This window comes from Rhincodon typus, chromosome 23 (assembly GCF_021869965.1).
Source record: "Rhincodon typus isolate 14 chromosome 23, sRhiTyp1.1, whole genome shotgun sequence".
Taxonomy (NCBI): domain Eukaryota; kingdom Metazoa; phylum Chordata; class Chondrichthyes; order Orectolobiformes; family Rhincodontidae; genus Rhincodon; species Rhincodon typus.
In genome coordinates this window covers 40,991,419-41,011,737 of record NC_063354.1, presented here as the reverse complement: position 1 = coordinate 41,011,737, position 20,319 = coordinate 40,991,419, and the positions used below count along the sequence as shown (strand labels likewise).

At 40.6% G+C, this 20,319-nt stretch overlaps 1 protein-coding gene across 4 annotated transcripts in view; it reads right to left on the bottom strand.

Moving 5' to 3' along the window:
• The window catches only part of LOC109915688 (COP1-interactive protein 1-like), a 343,206-nt gene that overhangs the window by 151,384 nt on the left and 171,503 nt on the right, over positions 1 to 20,319 (bottom strand). For 3 of the 4 annotated variants that reach the window (XM_048610817.1, XM_048610815.1, XM_048610818.1), the window contains exon 7: positions 18,833 to 19,286. In XM_048610817.1, coding sequence (XP_048466774.1) covers positions 18,833 to 19,286 — 454 coding nt within the window. The remainder of the gene's footprint in view (positions 1 to 18,832; positions 19,287 to 20,319) is intronic. The other variant, XM_048610816.1, reaches the window with a different exon arrangement.

The window sequence follows — 20,319 nt, the reverse complement described above, 5'->3', positions numbered from 1 at the left end:
TCTGCTCCCTCTGAGCCATTCACACTTTGTCTTTCCCAGTGAATATTGGGGAAGTTGAAATTCCTTATTATTTTTACACCTCTAAGATTTGCCTACATATCTTTGTTGCTCCCTGATTGTTTAGTCTATCGTACACCTTCAGCAAAGCAATTGCCCCTTTTTCGCTTTCAATATTGCCTCATTTGAGGACCCTTCTAACATATCATCCCTCCTTACTACAGTAATTGATTCCTTCATGAATAGTCAAAACTCAAAACTGAATTAACATGATTGATACAGTAGATGTGGTCTGTCTTTTGATTCCTCCTAAGGTATAAGGACCCCACTATTTCCTACATTAATCTCCACCTGCCAGGCTTTTACCCATTCACAATCTATATCCACCTGCAGATTTATGTTCTCATTACAATATGCCCTCCCACCTATTGTGGGGTCAGCAAATTTGGATACATTACACTCTGACCTGCATACCCTCCCGCCCCTTGAAGTCTTTAATAAAGATGGTAAGTACTTGACTACCTAGGACTGATCCTTGTGGCAATCCACAGGTTAAATGTCTTTCCAACCTGAAATAGATCCATTAATCCTGACTCTGTCTACTGTGGTTAACCAATCTTCAATCCACACTAATACAGTTCCTGTAATACTGAGCTCCTAACTTGTAAAATAACCTTTTATATGGCACCTTATCGAACACCTTCTGAAAATCCAAAAACAGTGCAGCTCCCCTTTATCAACTCTGCATATTATATCCTTAAAGAACTCCAGCAAATTTGTCAAACCTGATCTCCGTTTCATCAAACCATGCTGACGCTGTTTGATCGCATTAAGCTCTTCTAAATGTCCTTCTATTTCTTCCTTAATAGGACTTGAGCATTTTACCAAACAACAGATGCGAGGTTGACTGGCCTCTAGTTTCCTGCTTTGACTCCTTCCTTTCTTGAACAGGCGTATCATATTAGCAGATCTTGAATTTTAAATATTTAAACACCATCACCATATTTATAATTCTTAAAACATCCAGTTCTGCTCACAACATCCACTTGCCAACCAATCAATACTATTTTCCCCCCTTTAATTTGTACTCTTGTGAATTGTCCTAATGAGTGCTAGAATGTAAAGCTTCAATAAAATGTCTTTCTTCAGCAATATTCATTCTCATCTTCAATAAAATCTTTCTTTTGATCTACAAAATAGATTCCTCAATTTTGGACGTGTGAACCTGCAGAAATTCACCAAAGGTCTTTCAGCAGTACCTCCCAAAAGCATGATCACTACCATCTAGAAGTACAACGGCAGCAGATACTTGGGAAAATCACAATCTCCAAGTTCCCTTCCCAGTAACATGTCCTCTATCATGGGAATATCACTATATAGTCACTATCACTATTCTTTCAGCATCACTGGATCAAAACCCTTGAACTTCCTCCCCAACAGAATTGTAGGTGAACATATAGCAAATGGACTGTAGCGATTCAACAAAGCAGCTCATCACCAACTTCTCAATGGCGTGTAGGGTTGGGTAATAAATTCATAGAATCCCTACAGTGTGGAAACAGGTCCTTCGGCCCAACAAGTCCACACCAACCCAGAGAACATTCCACACAGACCCATCCCCCTATAACCCACCTCATCTACACATCCATGAACACTATGGGCAATTTAGCATGGCCAATCCACCTAACCTGCACATCTTTGGACTGTGGGAGGAAACCCACGCAGACACGGGGAGAATGGGCAAACTCCACACAGACAGTCGCCAGAGGGTGGAATCGAACCCGGGTCCCTGGCGCTATGAGGCAGCAGTGCTAACCACTGAGCCACCGTGCCGCCCCTCAAATGCTGGGCCAGCCAACAATGCCCACGTCTTGTGAATGAATATTTTTTCAAGAACGCTCCTAGATTTAGCTGAATCTGTCCCACTCAAGCTTAAGTGCAAATTCCAGTCAAAATTTCATTTTTAAAGAGACCAAACAGCTTTATGAGCAAGTTGTGGCCTTTTATCATTTGCACAATGTTTAGTATAGATCAGAAGATCAACCTATCCAATCAGTGCTATCTGAAAGAAAAATCAAGCTAGGCCCAACTAGCCCACCCAATCTGTGTCCATTCCCCACACATCACATCACATGGTATGTGCGAGGCTTTCAAGTGTAAGTTGCTGGGAACTCAGGACTGGCACGTTCCTTTGTGGAGGAGGGGGGATAGATATGGCAGGTTGAGGGAGCCTTTGATGACAAGAGATATCATGAGCCTAATCAAAAAGAAAAAGGAAGCATTTGTCAAGGCTAGGAGGCTAGGAGGCTGGGAACACATGAAGCAAGGGTGGAATACAAAGAAAGTCAGAAGAAACTTAAGCAAGGAGTCAGGAGGGCTAAAAGGGGTCATGAAAAGTCATTGGCCGACAGGATTAAGAAAAACCCCAAGGCTTTCTATACATATATAAAGAGCAAGAGGGTAGCTACGGAGAGGGTTGGCTCACTCAAGGACAGGGAATGGAATTTGTGTGAAGCCAGAGGAAATGGGAGAGGTATTAAGCGAGTAACTTTGCGTCAGTATTCACCATGGAGAAGGACTTGGTGGATGATGACCCTGGGAAGGGTATAGATAGTTTGTTTCATGCTGAGATCAAAAGGGAGGTGGTATTGGGGGTCTTGAAAAACATTAAGGTAGACAAGTCCCGAGGACCTGATGAGATATACCCCAGAATACTGAAAGAGGTAAGGGAGCAAATTGCTGGGGCCTTGAGGGAAAAATCTGTATCCTCACTGGCAAAAAGGAGAGGTCCCAGAGGGCTGGAGAATAGCCAATGTTGTGTCTTTGTTTAAGAAGGGTGGCAAGGATAATCCAGCTAATTATAGGCGGTGAGCCTTACGTCAGTTGTAGGGAAATTGGAGAGGATTCTTCGAGACAGGATTTACACCCACCTGGAAATCAGTGGGGACATTAGCGAGAGGCACCATGGTTTTGTGAAGGGAGGTCGTGTCGTGTCTCACTAACTTGGTTGAGTTTTTTGAGGAATTGACGAAGATGATCGATGAGGGTAGGGCAGTGGATGTTGTCTACATGGAGTTCAGTAAAGCCTTTCACAAAATCCCTCATGGGATGCTGATACAGAAGATAAAAATCGCACGGGGTCAGAAGTGAGCTTGCAAGATGGATAAAAATCTGGCTTGATCATAGTAGACAGAGGGTAGCAGTGGAAGGGTGCGTTTCTTAATGGAGGACTGTGACTAGTGGGGTTCCTCAGGAGATCAGTACTGGGAGCTTTGCTGTTTCTAATTTATATACATGATATACATTACTTGGAGGAGAACGTAACTGGTCTGATCAGCAAGTTTGCCGATGACACAGATTGGTGGAATTGCAGATAGCGATGAGGACCATCAAAGGACACAGCTGGACATAGATCGGTTTGTGACTTGGGCAGAGAGATGGCAGATGGAGTTTAATCTGGAAAAATGTGAGATAATGCATTTTGGAAGGTCAAATCCAGATGGAAAATGTACAGTAAATGGCAGAACCCTTAAAAGTACTGATAGGCAGAGGGGTCTGGGTGTACAGGTCACTGAAAGTGGCAATGCAGGTGGAAAAGGTAGTCAACAAGGCATACGGCATGCTTACCTTCGTTAGCTGGGACACTGAGTTTAAAAATTGGCAGGTAATGTTACACCTTTATAGAATCTTTGTTAGGCCGCATTTGAAATACGGTGTTCAATTCCGGTTGCCACACTACCAGAAAGATGTGGTGGCTTTGGACAGGGTACAGAAAAGATTTATCAGGATGTTGCTTGGTATGCAGGGCATTTGCTATGAGGAGAGGTTGGAGAAACTTGGGTTGTTCTCACTGGAACAATGGAGGTTGAGGGGCAACCTGATAGAGGTCTACAAGATTATGAACAACATGGACAAACTGGACAATCAGAAGCTTTTTCCGAGGGTGGAAGAGTCAGTAACCAGGGGTTTAAGGTGCGAAGGGCAAGGTTTAAAGGTAATGTATGAGGCAAGTTTTTTTTTTTAAAAACAGAGGGTGGTGAGTGCTTGAAACTTGCTGCCGGGTGGGGTATTGGAAGCAGATACTATAGTGACTTCTTTAAAGGGTGTCTTGACAAATACATGACTAGGATGGGAATACAGGGATACAGTCCCCGGAAGGGTAGGGGGTTTTAGTTGTGACGGGCAGCATGTCGGTGCAGGCTTGGAGGGCCGAAGGGCCTGTTCCTGTCCTGTAATTTTCTTTGTTCTTTTGTTCTTATCAGCAGCTTGCTATTCTTCCACTGCTTGTCCAATTCCTTTTTGAAGGCTACAAGTAGGTCTGTGTGCCACAATGCTATCAAGTGTTGTGATCCTAATCCTAACTGCTCATTACATTAAAAAAAATTGTCACCTATGGCCATTTACCCAATTACCTTAAGATGTGCTACATGGAGACTGATCTCCATCTGTTAGGAATAGTTTCTCTTTATCCCAAATAATTGCCTCAAAATTTTAAATACCTCTATCAAATCTTCTCTTCTACTCAAAAGGAGTACAACACACCTTTTCTAGGATAACCACAATCATACTCCCTGATTTTTGGATCTTCTGTAATAAATCTCATGACCTATGCAAATCTTTCATGTCCTTTCTCAAGTGAAGTACCCTTTCTAAAAAAAAATCCTTTCATTAATAGTAGCATATCTAATCATATTGCTCATCACAGTTCTTCATCTCTACCCATTAAAAAATATTTATTTGCCTTTTGACATCATGAATGCATGATTTCACTTATACATATTAGCCAATTCTCTCAACTGCAAACTTGGGTATACAACTTTCTATTTCTTCATCCAAGTTATTAACCTACAGTGAAATACATTCCTAAAAACAATTGGTACTGCAACTTCTCACGACTCCATCAGGAGCATCTAGGAAAAAAGGAGACCACACTGCATCTCTCACCTACAGCAGCTAAGCAGAGTCTCCCATGATCATAAACGTTGAAGCAATCTCTTTTTCGTTCCATGAAATATCTGGAATAAAAAGGCATTCCTCCTCAGAGGTCAACTCTTCTAACGTGGCAAGATTAGGCATTTCATATTGTAAGCAGTCATTTCAAAAGCCCTATTATGGACTGCAGATGCAAGAAAAACAAGATTCGAGACTTTTTATGGAAGATCCGAATGAACCAATAACCCTTGTATCTCTCAAAGACATGATCTTTCTCATTTCGCAATGCCCACACAAAATGCCCAGGCATCAAAAGTAGTCTAGTCAAAGTGATGCTGCTTTTTTTATGAATGCCTGATATATATAGGCAAATGCAACACGAGCAGAAACACAGATCACATTCAAGTCCAAGGCACCAAGTGTTTGCTTGGCAATGGTCATTTAGTCTTTGATGAGCAGCACGGATTGGCAGGCTGCTTTAGCATCATAACTGCACAGACCTGGTGAATAAACTCTGCTCATTGGGCTTTACTGGAAGCATCCTTACCTCAATTATATTCTTGCAAGTATAATTCTTGACTAAATAATTATATATGAGATCAAGATCAACTACATCATAAAATTTCTATAACCAGGAAAGAAGTCAGCTTAAATATTAAACCTGAAGCTGGAGTATCCTGAAAGTTTGGTCTATTTTAGGATTTTAGCCCAACAACGTGCATTGTGAGATTCCCCTATTTTGCCAAATATTGAAAATTCTAGCAGAAGATAGTGCCAACAGATCTACCGTATGACAGCCAGTTGGCACAAATATTGGGGGGCAGGGGGTGGAGAAAGCATGTGAGACCATGAGGCACTGTGAGAAACACAGTTGGGCAGACCAACGGACTGGGCAGAGGTCAGCCTGGGAGAATGATCAGCTGCTACTGGGGACCATTAGTCGCTGATAATGGGTTGTTTGTGGTAGCAATCCATATGATGATAGGCCTGGTGTGTGGTGGTTGGGGTAAGGAGTTGGAAGAATATCATTTACTCCTTCCCCCACCAACCTCACCCCATCTTCAGCGTACATATCAACCTTTTCCTAACCACAATCAGTTCTGAAGGGTTGCTGGACCAGAGATATTAATTCTGCTTTCTCTCCACAGATACTGCCTGACCTGCGGAGTTTGCCAGCAATTTTGATACGGTTTCTGATTTCCTCGGTTTTTTTTTATTGAAGGTACATTTGCAATATAAATCTGAAACCATAAAAACAGAATTTAACTGTTTGGACTTTCCTCTAGCTACAAAGAATTTTCAAGTGGTATTTGCAAGGGAATAAAGAAAGGCTAAAATAAGCTGAATGAACCACTTAGACATTTAAGTAATGAGCTCAGGATATCCCAAAGCACTTCACAACCAAGTAGTATAGTGCCATGTCTCCCAACCACTAACCCCAGAACTAACTCGAATTCAAATCTTACAAGTTTTTGTGTTCAGTTGTTTGGGCTAGAATGTGTTGGTTGGATTGGCCCAGACTGGGTCAAGTAGGGTCAAGCATAGCTTTGATCATGGTGAAAGAGTGGAGCAAAAAGCTGATCACTAGTCAAAACACCAATGCAGCAAGCCAGTAAATTATTTTACTTACCTAATAATAATAATTAAAATCTGTGCAAAGGGGGTTTAAAAAATGGTTTCTGACAGCACTAGTTTGCAGATAGCTGGATGAGGCACCATACCTACAGTTTTAATAATGCACTCACTACTATAATGGGAAGAAACCTGGCACAAAAATTTTACACAGCACAGTTCCACAAATTGCAATGAGATAAATGATGTTTGCTGAGACATAAATATTGGCTAGATTATCAGGCAAACCATCTTGCTGTTCAAAATAATGCCACAGCAGTGTTACAGCTGAATTAAAGATTAAAAAAAAGTAGCAATGTGAATTATTAGTATCGGGCATTCTTACAATAAACTTTCATAAGCTTAATTAACTGATAAGGACTGGATTAAAACATGTTATGAAGTCATTTTTCTTCTAAATTTACTAGAAAGGGATATGTTGTTTCTATCCTTATTTTTGAAGTGACTTGGCCCTTTTGATATACAAGTAAAAAGTTGAAGTAAATTATAAATTTGTAATGTACAAATTTATTACAGTCAATTTACTTTTCTTTTTTAGAGTGACAAGGATGGGGAAATTATGTCAACAACCAGAGGATAAATGTTGTAAGGAAAATTACAACAATTATGGCATTCTTTATGATGTAATCACATAGATATTACCAATTCATGTTTTTAATATGTATTGTTTTTTTTAAAACACAGAGCCATGTATATATAAATTCCAAGATTTTTGTTTCTGTTTTACAAAAATCCAAACTGTGCAAGAGTTCCAAATGCTCAGCATTTTCTTGCATTACGTATTCAAAGCAACAGATGGAAATTGTCATGTGCACTGTGCCAAGCAACCTCAAGTCAAATAACTAGCAGGAACTAGTTACCTACTGAGGGAAAGCTGGTAACTCAATTGCTGCAGCAAATTTTCATTCATAACCTTTTAAGGAAAATTCCCAATCCACTGTTATTACCCTAAAAGGTCAAAACAAGAAAGCCTAATACTACTATTTTGGATAGGTTAAAAGGCAATATTGCATAATGTTTCTTCTATGCACATATGATTTTCAGACAGCAGTGACACCATCTTCTTTAACCCAAAAACAAAATTAATTATCTCCCATTATGAAAATAAAGCTTTGACCTGTTTTACTAAAAGAATAATCAGCCCTCTTGCTGGCCTCTCAGTCTCAATTTTAAACTTTTCAGACTTGATTTAATCATCTGAACCAAATGATAAACTTCAAGGCACTTCAACATAATTTAAGAACAGTACAGAAGCATTGCTTTTGACATTAATGAACTAGTTAAATTCAGAAAAAAGCTACAGAACGGTGAACTGCTGAGGTAGTTATCAGACTGGCGTATGGATCAGTGCAGAAAGTTTAAAAACAAACAGTATATAGCCGTGTGTAGCTTATGCAGCTGGTAACTCATGTCTGATTGCCCATTTACTTATACATACGATACACAAACAAATTCTCTACTTCCTTTTTTTTCTTTCTTCTCAGTTCCAAAACAATGACTAGCATTCTGCCAAGAATAAAATAACTAGATTTGACAAAGATGGTAATAAAAGACAGTTAGATAAAAGTTGTTCAAGACAGAATTTCACAATATGCATCTCACATGGTGATGGGTGGGGGGCGGGGGGGGGGGGGGGGTGGGGGGGGGGGGGTTTGGTGGGGGAGCAAAATTACAATAAAATAACTCTGACATTTGAACCAATGCATTTCGGCAAACTTATTTGGTACAGTTACATGGGTAAGAGAATAACTAGTGTACATTCCCAGTGGCATACTGCATTTAACAGGGTTTAAGAATACAACTTTACTTTCATTAAATAATATTTTTATCTCAATTAGACTTTGCTAACATTTTCAATAAAAATTAAAATTACTACTTTTCTACTATTCATTCGCAGACGTAAAGCAGCAAAAACTAGGTTGCAACCTTTTGTATTGCCATTAACAACTTCAAACTGAAATGGCAGGCCCTTCTCACAAAATGAGTAAATAATATTTTTATTTACAATGCTTGTAAGGGGATTAATCTGAAAATAAAAAGGGCTCAGTTATTAATTTTTGTAACTAGGAAATTTTGTAACCAAGTAAGGAAAAAATGGTCCTGCATCATTTTTACCACTACTTTCAAGAATTGATAATTTAGTGTCAAAGTATAGACATTGGTCATTGCCAGCTGTCCCTCACTTTAAGGAAGGTGTCTACTTAAGGTCATGAGTTTCCATCACAGGTTTTCATATGGTTGAGTAAAGTGATTTTTCAGCCAACAGATCTTTCAGCAGATTTCCCGCAAACTAGTGAGATCCAGGGAGATCAGCAACTGAATAGAGACCAAGGTCCATCCAGTTTGTTGATGGATCCTGGTAACTCAAATAGCTTTGCCCTTCTTCCCAAATCGTGTGCCAGTGCACTTCAGATCAGCTGGTTATCACCAATACACTATGCCACCAAAAAGGCAAGTTCAAGACTTCTTGGAAGGCATCTGTGATCAAAGTACTGGCTCACGATCAACCACGCCATCATTTGATCCCGAGACCAAAAGGACATCCTCATTATGAAAGAGATGATCAATGCAGAGGAATGCTGGACAAACTACTATCTCATCCGCTCTTCAATGTCCATCAAATGCCAGAAGCAGCTGAAGATGAAGAAACAGAAAAAAAGCTCAACACTGAACGGCTTCAAGAGCTGAGTAGATTCGCAAATGTCCAACAATGCCTTCACCAAAATCTCCAGAGTTAATTTTAATGGAATGGAAGAAATCCAGAAAGAAATGAAGACAGTACTTATCTCATGTTTTGAAGGAGCCATCAGCTATAAGACCAGGAAACACCAAGACTGGTGCAACAAGAATGTGACCATCATCCAAGACCTCATTGACAAGAGGAAAGTTCTCCATGCCTGGCAAGACATCATAAGTGAGACAGAGAGGAGAACTCAAACAGCAAAAGTAGAGTTATAAAGAAGAACAAGGGAAATCAAGAATCAACGTTAGACTGAAAAAACTAAGGAGCTGCAACTTCTTCTTGACAAGCTCAACACTCAAGGTTTCTTTCGTGCCACCAAAGCAACAACACTCTTGCCCTCAAATTGGTACACAGCAAGGATGCAATCTTTTTAAAAAGGCAGAGGAAACATCATCTGGTGAGGAGAACACTTCATAGAACTCCTAAACCACGATAATATCATTGACAAGGACGCATTTGAGAAAATCTCCCCAACTCTCCAAAGATGATCCTGGACCCTCATCTAGTCTGGCGGACACTGAAGCTGCCATTAGACACATTAAGAATGGGGAAGCTGCCATTAAAACATGAAGAATGGAAAATCCTCAGGTGTAGACAGGATTCCAGTGTCGATTTCCAAACTTGGAGAAACAGAGCTTGTCTATCATTGCCATCAACTATTCCAGAAAATCTGGGACAAAGAAGAAATCCCTGTCGATCTCAGGGATGTTGTCAATGCCACCGTCTTCAAGAAAGGAGTCGAAGTGAACCATGGAAACTACCAAGCAATCTTCCTACTCTGTCACCAGGAAGATCACTGCCTGAATCCTTGCTAGGCACCATCTCAGAGACTCGAGAAAACCCTTTCTGAAAGCCAGTATGACTTCTGACCAAATTGTGCAATTATCAACAAGATTTTCAGTTTGACAACTCCAAGAGAAATGTCAGGAACAACACCAACTACTTTATGCGGCCTTCATCGATTTGACAGAGATTGTCGATTTGGTCCATGAGGAAGTGCTATGGAAAACCCTGTCAAAAACCAGATGTTCAGGGCATCAACATCCCACGTCTTCTCCACACAGACATGGCCCTCACAATGGTAATATGAAAATCTTTTGAGGTCAAGCGGAGTTGTGTCCTCACACCCACCCTTTTCTCCACCACTATTCACTGCCACTATTCTTCATCTTGTCAAGAACAAGCTTCCAAGTGCTCTACAAGAAAAAAAATGACACCTTGCTTACGGATGACAACGTCATCTCTGCTCTCTGAGGAGATTCTTCAAGCCTGACTTAAATGCCTTCAAAAGAAGTATACCAAAGAATTTTCCTCAGTCTCAACTTCAAGACAACTCAAATACTTTTCCAAACCATCACAGGCCCCTAAGTTCCAGTTCATCTCTTTAAGATCAACACAGAAATTCCTAGACGTGGAACCCTTACGTTAGAAGCTCTCTCATCTAAGGCTAATATCAGGGAGATTCAACATCGCATCCAATATGCGAGTGCCTCCTTCAGATACTCAAAGATGAAAGTCTTCAACGACCATGACATTCATGCCGATACTATGATTGTTGTGCATAACACAGTCAGTTTGCCCATTCTTTTGTATGGCTCCGAGACATGGACTAGATACAGATGCCACCTCAAAACACTCGAGAAGTATCGCCAATTCCGAGACAGATTCCCCACATCATCTGGGAGGACATGCGTACTAATGTTAGCATCCTTGAAGTGGCTAATAGCACCAGCATGAAAGCCAATCATCCAAAACCAACTCCGCTGGTCTGGCTGCATTTTAGGATGTCAGAGTTCCAACTGCCAAAACAAATCTGCTTTGCCTAACTCAATAACAGAATCCCTACAGTGTAGAAACAGGCCCTTTGGCTCAACAAGTCCACACCGACCCTCAGAGCATCCCACCCAGACCCATCCCACTATAACCCACCTAATCTACACCTCCCTGAACACTATGGGCAATTTCGCATAGCCAATCCACCTGGCCTGCACATCTTTGGACTGTGGGAGGAAACCGGAGCACCTGGAGGAAACCCACACAGACATGGAGAGAATGTGCAAACTCCACACAGACAGTTGCCCAAGCGTGGAATCGAACTCGGGTTCCTGGTGCTCTGAGGTAGCAGTTCTAGCCACTGAGCCACCATGCCGCTCTAAGGCACTCAAATGAGAGGAAGTCAAATGAAACATCTGAAAGACTCCTGAAGGCTTCCCTCAAGAAATGTACATGGGAAACCCTCATAAGAAACTCCCATATGACGGGAATAATTCTTTGAGAAAATCCGTAGATGAAAAATATAGAAAAGAAACCGGAGAAAGGAGAAACCTGCCTCAGAGCACCAGGAACCAGAGTTCGATTCCACGCTTGGGCAACTGTCTGTGTGCCATATCATTTACCTGTAAAGACTGACCATTTCAACATTATACATACATTGAAATGTTGAAATAATCAGTTATCCTAATTCTCAGGAGAACTACTAGATGGGATTAAGCCATTTTAAACCAAGCATACCTACTGCCTTAACAGAACAGCACAGCTGCCACAACAAAGTCTGTACAACAATATGATGTTAAATAAATAGGGAAAATAATATATTGTACTCTGAAAAACAGAATACAGTTTGCATGCTTAATGGTTTATTTGCCTTTACTACAAAAAAGTCTAATAAGGGGAACATTTCAATATTCCAGAAAAAGTCTTTCCAACATACCAATAGACAACCTGTTTGTGAAGGCAATGGCCTACTGATATTATCGCTGGACTGCTAATCCACAGACCCAGGTAATGTTCTGGGGACCTGGGTTCAAATCCCGCCAAAGCAGATGGTGGAATTTGAATTCAATATCTGGAATTAAGAGTCTAATAATGACTCTGAATCCATTGCCAATTGTCAGAAAAATCCATGTGGCTCACTAAGGTCCTGCCATCCTTATCTTGTCTGGTCTACATGTGACTCCAGACCCCACAGCAATGTGGGTGACTCAACTGTCCTCTGGGCAATTGATGCTGGCCTAGCCAGCCAAGCCCTTGTCACGTGAATGGATAAAGAACAAGCTAATTAATTAAAAACAGGGTAAAAAAATAATTTGCAATTAAGGGAGTCCTTAGGGAGGCTTCCTGTTACTGGAAATGATCCAGAAAGGGGGAGGTATGGCTTAGTGATAATTTCACTGGACTAGCCAAAACCCCAAGCCAAACTTCTGGGGACACGGGTTCAAATTCCACAATGGTAGACGGTGAAATCTGAATTCACTAAAATCTGGAATAGAGAGCTGACCTAATGATGACCAATTAACCTTTATCAATTGTCATATAATTTATGGATGCAAACCTGCTGCCCTTAGCCGGTCTGGCCCACATGTGACTCCAGACCCACAGCAAAGTGCTCCTCTGGGTAATTAGGGATGCCCACATCTCATGAATGAATTAAAAAATAAGAATTCTGACTACTTAAGATTCTCCCAAACAGGCATTTTAAAAAGTGGGCTTCATTGAAATTTATGTTATCTAATAAGAATCCACAAAATGTTTTAGACATTACATTCTTAAGTGTTAATGTAACGATCATTGCTCTAATGACATTATGCTGAAGTGCCTGTTTCCCTCATTCTGAATTAAAATGGGTAGAGTGATTAAGGGTTGCCAACATTTAAGGGTGAAAGTAGAAATGCTAGCCTGATGATAGGAAAATAATTTGATGGTCAAACTTCTTAGCTGGTGCTTTAGAGAAATTCTGTCCACTCACCCGCTTCCCTCAGTCCTAGATTAGGTTGTAGACTTGCTCGTCGAGCCAGTGTATTTAGTTGCAGGCATTTCGTCACCTTACTAAGTAACATTGTCAGTGCGCCTCCAGTGAAACTTTGGTATTCTGTCCCACTTGTTATTTACACGCCTCGGTTTGCTGGGTGGTTGGCATTACTTCCGGTTCTGCTTTGCAGTGGTTTGTATATCAGGTCCAGTTCAATGGGTTTGTTGATGGACTTCCAGTTGGAATGCCAGGCCTCCAGGAATTCCATGGCTTTGTCTTTATTTGGCTTGTGCTATTATGGATATGTTCTCCCAGTTGAATTTGTGTCCTCCTTTGTCCGTGTGTATTCAGACCAGTGAGAATTGGTAGTGTCTCTTAGTGGCTAGTTGGTGTTCATGTATCCAGTTTGCTTCCAGTTTGGCCTATGTAATGTTTTTCACAGTACTTGGATGGTTATTTTGTATATTAAAAACTTTATACTCCAACACAACAGACCAAGAATGGACAACCACACTGAAACAAGCCATTCACCATACAACAAAAGACTAGAACAAAGAACAGCCCTACAAGAAAAACTATCCAAACTTACCCAAAAAGAGGACACAGCCAACACAGAAACATGGATCAAGAATATCTCAGGCCAGCCACTTACAGACACTGAGAAGACCATTCTAGTACCCAGACTGAATTATAACGACAGAGACGCCAAACAAACAGACTTCCTGGCTGCACTGGAATCAACACTTAACAACGGACTCAGAGGAAATTCAACATACCATCATACAGACAATAATCTCAACACTGAACAGAAAAGGTAAGTGGAACACATTCAACACAGAAGAGAAGAAAGCCCTGGAAAGACTCAAGAAAGAAAGACAGAAACATAGTAATCTTACTGGCGGACAAAAGGATGCATGACAGTAATCCTTAATAGCGCCCAATACGTTGAGAAAACTAACACACTAATAACAGATAGACACTACCAACAGATGGCGATACATCCAATGCCACAGTTAGAGAACTGGATCAAAACAACCCTGAAGAAATTACACAACTCAGGAGATATCAGCAAGACAGACTACCAAAAACATGAAGCCAGAGGGATCCAACACATCCCACTTCTATGGACTCTCCAAGGTACACAAGCCAGGGGACCCCCTCAGACCAAATGTCTCACTACCAAGTACGCTAACATCTAGACTAGCCAAAGAACTATAACAGAAATTGAAATACTTACTTGACAACACTACCCACTCCATCCACTCCTCCCAAGGACTCCTCAACATCACCATGGACACCAGAAAAGAAGAGGACGAGATAGTGATACCGTTCGACGTAACAGCACTATTCACATCCATAAACATCGACCTAGCCAAAGAGACAATTGCCACACTGCTGGATGAATCAGGAAGGCAGGCACCCCATGACATCAACATCTGAGAAGCCCATAAGACTACTCAGACCCCTAGGTATCAGGGTAGCCCATAAACCAACAACCACCCTATGACAGCTACTGACAAACAAAGGATCTCATACCCACAACCAATAAAACTAACGTAATATAAAAATACCATGCAAGGACAATGAAAAACATTACATAGGCCAAACTGGGGGCAAACTGACAATAAGGATACACGAAAACCAACTAGCCACCAAGAGACACGACCAATTCTCACTGGTCTCCATACACACAGACAAAGGAGGACACGAATTCGACTGGGACAACACATCCATAATAGCACGAGCCAAACAGAGACATGCCAGGGAATTTCTGGAGGCCTGGCATTCTAACTGGAACTCCATCAACACACACACTGAACTGGACCCAATATACCAACCACCCCAGCAGACAGAGGCATATAAATTAGAAGCCGGACAGAACACCAACGCTTCACCAGATGTGCACTGGCGATGTTACCTAGCAGGGTGCCGAAACATCTGCAACCAAATACACCAGCTTGGCAAGTCTACAACCTCATCCACAACCTGAGCTACAAATCTTCTGAAAACCTTTGAACTCCTGGATTAAGTAGCAAATCATAAAGCTCAATTATAGTCTCAGCTGTCTATTTATGTATATACCCAGCAGGTTCCCATTAAGTTTAAACACAGTCTGTACTGCCATATGTCTCATACAATTTTTACTTGCGTGAATCAAGTCTTCTTCAGATCTTGGTTCCAGTTGGCTGCTAAGAAAATGGGTAAATGACCTGCTCCTAGACTGCTACCGTCCCACATAGCCAACTACCAAGATGCAATTGATCTTAACTCACGTATACTGTCACTTCAGCCTCTGCTCAGCAATTTCCCAGTCTGCTCAAATCAAAACTAAACACGGATTGGATTTAATCAATACTTAGCCCAAACCAATGGCACTTAACGTTAACACTAAACATGCAATATCACAATGCTAAGTCAACATGTCTGTTTATAATGAAGGAAGCACCTGCAGAAAGGAACAAGCAAATAAAAAGAAAGATGAAGTTAACAAACAAAAGGACCCAAAATTAAAAGCCAAAATAATACTTTGGCTTGATAAATCTGCACAGTTAAAATTACTCGCCAAAGAGTTCAGTGCATAAATACACCACTTGCTTTTTTTTTAAATTCATTCACGAAATGAGGGCGTCACTAGCTAGGCAGCATTTATTGCCCATCCCTAATTACCCAGAAGGCAGTTAAGAGTCCAACTATTGTCAGTCTGGAGTCACACATAGGCCAGGCCAGGTTAAGATGGCAGTTTCTTACCCTAAAGGACACCAGTGAACCAGATAGGTTTTCCTGACAATCAACAATGGCTTCATGGTCATCATCAGACTCTTCATTCAAAATTTTTTTTTATTGAATTCAAATTCCACCATCTGCCTTGGTGGGATTTAACACAGGTCCCCCACAACATTCTGGGTCTCTCGGGTATCACCTGCCCTGTTACTAAGTACTTAAGTACTAATAAGAGTAGCTTGTATTTACACAGCATTTCATGACAGAAAAAAAAAGTCCCAAGGCATTTCACAGAAGTGTAAAATATAAATTGACACTGAGGCAAGGATGAAGGCAAAGGGATGATTAAAAGCTTGGTCAAAGTGAGAAGTTTTAGGAGGGTCTTGAAATAGAGAAAGAGGTTGAGAATCAGAGACGTTTAAGGGTAGAATCGCAGAGATCAGAGCTTAGTCAGCTAACTGCACGGGAATCAGAGTCAGAGCATGCAAATAGGCCCTTCGGTCCAACTAGTCCACGCTGACCATGCTCCCAAACTAAAATAGACCCACTTGTCTGCGTTTGGTCCATATCCCTTCACATCTTTCCTATTTACGTACTTATCCAAATGTCTTTTAAAATGCAACTGTACCTGCATCCATCACTTTCTCTGGAAGTTCATTCCACACACAAACCACCTTGACAGAAAGTTGCCCCCTCATGTCTTTTTTTTAAATCTTTCTTCTCTCACCTTAAAAATATGTCCCTTAGTTTTGAACCTCCTCACCCTAGGAAAAAGCCCTTGCCATTCACCTTATCTATGCCCCTCGTGATTTAATAAACCTCTAAAGGTCACCCCTCAACCTTCAACACTCCAGTGAAAAAAGTGCCAGCTTATTTTTATAATTCAAACCCTCCATTACTGACAACATTCGGGTAAATCATATCTGAATCCTCTCCAATTTAATAATATCCTTCATTTAGTAAGGCAAGCAGAACTGCACACAGTACTCCAGAAGAGGTCTCACCAATGTCCTGTACAACTTCAACATGACATCCAAACTCCCATACTCAACGGTCTGCGCAATGAAGGCAAGCACGCTAAACGCCTTAACCACACTATCTGTACGTGATACAAACTTCAAAAGAATTATGAACATGAACCCCGATAATTCTCTCTTCTACATCACTACCCAGGAGGCCCTACCATTAACTGTGTAAGCCCTGCCCCTTGTCTGTTTTACCAAAATGCAATATCTTGCATTTATCCAAATTAAACTCCATCATTCAAAAGCCACAGGCAAAGCTCACCTACTCACGACAACTTCCACTTAAGCAGCATTCTCACTTTCCTTCTCCGACCTGTTCTGGCACAAAGCTCTTCCTCTCAACCCTCCATAAGCAAAGATGTAGTACTCAGGAGGATGAAGGAGGTTGAGGACATCTGCTCTTGGAGGTGAAGGATGAGAAGGGCGCAGAGTGGCTGGGAGAGATGCAGGTCTACACTGTACTGCCCCTTCCACAGCTAGTACTCACTCATTTATTTCAGCCCATAAAATAATTGTGGGGTCCGGGAATGTAGCCCTATATTTAACACAAGTTATTGTGCTCCACACTTGTGAATTCATCATTTGCAGGAGTTTTCAGGAAATGAACCCTCACAGATACGGAGGAATGACTAATTAGGAGGGAGAAATTCTGAGGCAGGTTCCATGCAGAAAATAATATTTAGGCTATGCTGAAAAATGTGATTTAGGATCACTGGTTCCTTAGCGCTGTGAGGCAGTAGTGCTAACTAATGAGCCACCATGCCACCCCACCATCTTTACATTGTAGGAATGGGACAGGAGTAAATTCATTCAAACTTTGGTCGTAACAATGTGTCAAATAAACAGCCTTCCTTCAGGCCAAAAAGAAAAGAAAAGAAAAGAAAGGAAGATACAGTGTAGTAATCCCTTAGTATTGCATAGAAGTATCAGCCACGATTACTGTCCCAGGTCTTTGGAGTTCAACTCAATCCCACATCCGCAAATCAGACTCTGCCTGTACAAATGGGAAAGAGCAGAAGATGCTAAAAAATTAGTGAATACAATGCCCAAAATTTGTTAGGATTCTTGCTTTCAATTTCACTACGATGATATTTAAGAAATATTTAGATGTGCACTTGCAGTGAAGGGATACAAGGTTTGGTTCAAGTGCTGGAAAATGGGATTAGTGGTGGTATTTGGTGTCCTTGCCCTTTTCTGTGCTGTAGTGCTCTATGACTTTACCGTGATCCCTATGGAAGCATAAGTTTGAATGCTATGAGGAAACAACAGTCTTTGCACTTCTGTGTCCACTTGTGCAAAGGTTAAAAGTTGCCAGAGATGAATTCTTTGCTTTGAAAGTGGGGTGGACAAGGAATATTTTACACTCTGAAGAATAATGATCTAGTAATATTATTGTTACTAGCACATGGCCCCTTTTGTTATTTTCAGAGCACCACTTAAATACATCTAAGCGATGCAGTTCCTATATGTCCTTTCTCAGCAGCGTATGGATGCTTAATTGCAGAAGAATGAACAAGAAACTTCACAAAAATCTTAATGAGAGGAAAGAAAGTGGGCTAAATTACATTTACAAATACATGATTTTTTTTAATCTGAAAAACTAAAGGTGGCAGAATAAAAAGGAACAAAACAAGATCAGTGCTCATTTTTCAATGCAGTTTGGTTTGGCAACAAAACAGCATGGCTATTTTGACAAAGATTTGCCAGAAGAAATAAAAATACTATATATTCTATTGCTTGCAATCAAAAATAAGGTAATCATATGTCAGCTTGTAAATGCATTTGAGAATGATAGAAGATTTTAAAAAGTATTTTTAGAACACTAATCCACTGAACATTGGATATGTTTACAAAGAATATTTATCTGATCAATTATTTTGTCAACATACTGACACAAACCATATCACCAATTCCAAAAGGCTAAATAGAAAAATAAATCTTCTCTACACCTCACTTAGTCAGCTTCTCTTAACTAGTACTGTACAAAATTAAAGGAAGCAACATGATACAAATTAAGAAAAAAATCATCATTACCTTCCATCTTGCCCAATCACTTGGTCTGCTTCACCTCTCTCTGGACTTCTTATTCGTGTCCGTTTTCCCACTTTTCTCATGTCAGCCTCACAAAATTCTCTATTGGCTCGTGAATGGTCAGCTCTTCTGGCCATCGCTTCAGCATGGTGACTATCTGTGCTCGTTACTGTGCTTCCACTTGCTTCAGAATCCAAAGAGCTCATTGACCCACTGATATGCGATCCATTGGATAACAAGCTACTGGCTGACGGAAAAGGATCACTATACACTGGTGATGGGCAACGGGGAATACCACCAGGTTCTGTACTGTGCTTGCTTGAAGAACTGCTGGCAGGCGAAAGGATGCATATTTCTTGCCTCTGCTGGTCAAGAGACTGCACCCTTCCTCTATCCACTTCATCTCCATTAACAGAACTATGATCAGACACAACATCAAGGGGATGGACATCACCTGCTTGAAAAAAAGTTAAAATACATACTGAGATAACACAGTGTGGAGCTGGAGGAACACAGCAGTCCAGCAGCAGAGGAGGAAAGCTGACGTTTTGGGTCGGGACCCTTCTTCAGTAATACATACTACCTTGAAATAAATGACCATGTGTAAACAGGTAACCCATCCGTTGAAAATCTGGAACTTTAACAGCCTAAAAAGATTCACCTAAACCTGCTCTGAATCTAGTCCCTCTTGCTAATAGCGAGACGGTTTATGTAACATTCATGCAGCAATTGATGTACCAATTTTCAAAACATTACACTTAAAATTTCAAAATACTAGATACACTGGATAGCTTGGACATTAAAGATTATTTTGCATTTTCGATATTAGGGAAATTATTCTGAAATGTTGCATGGGATAAGGGTAGGAGATGAGTGCTTCAAATTTTATAAGCAACTATCCCAAAACAGAATACACAAACATTACGGCACCAATCCCAGAAAACATCCTCTGTAAATTATGTATATTTCATTTTGGAATACTAATATAAGTAACCCTGGAGGCTCAGATGGGAAGGAATCAATGATTGTTTCAGGAAATAATCATTTGAACCACATCATATGATCTCACATCTGCCTAAGATATTTTTTATTGGTGAGAAATGATGCAGTTCCAGGACATTGGGAGTATTTTATGCATCATGTAAGTAATTACCGAGCATTCATTCTAATTAAATTTTTTGGAGATGATTTGAATAGTGTTCGTGAGCAGAAACCGTGGTGGTGGTGGTGGGGGTTCTGTGTCTGTGTGTGAGAGAGAGTGACATATTACACGTGAAATAATGGGCAGTACGCATAATGTGGGGATGTACAATCTCTCCTTGATTATGAACTTGTATGTGCATGAGCACACTGAGTCTCTAATACTCTGATATGTGGAAATATCAATCCATTAATAAAGGGCAGCTACAAAGAAATATTTAATAATTAAATATTGACGTATCTGATTTTTTGAATTATTGCAACAAGTATATAAAAGAACTGTACAGTTA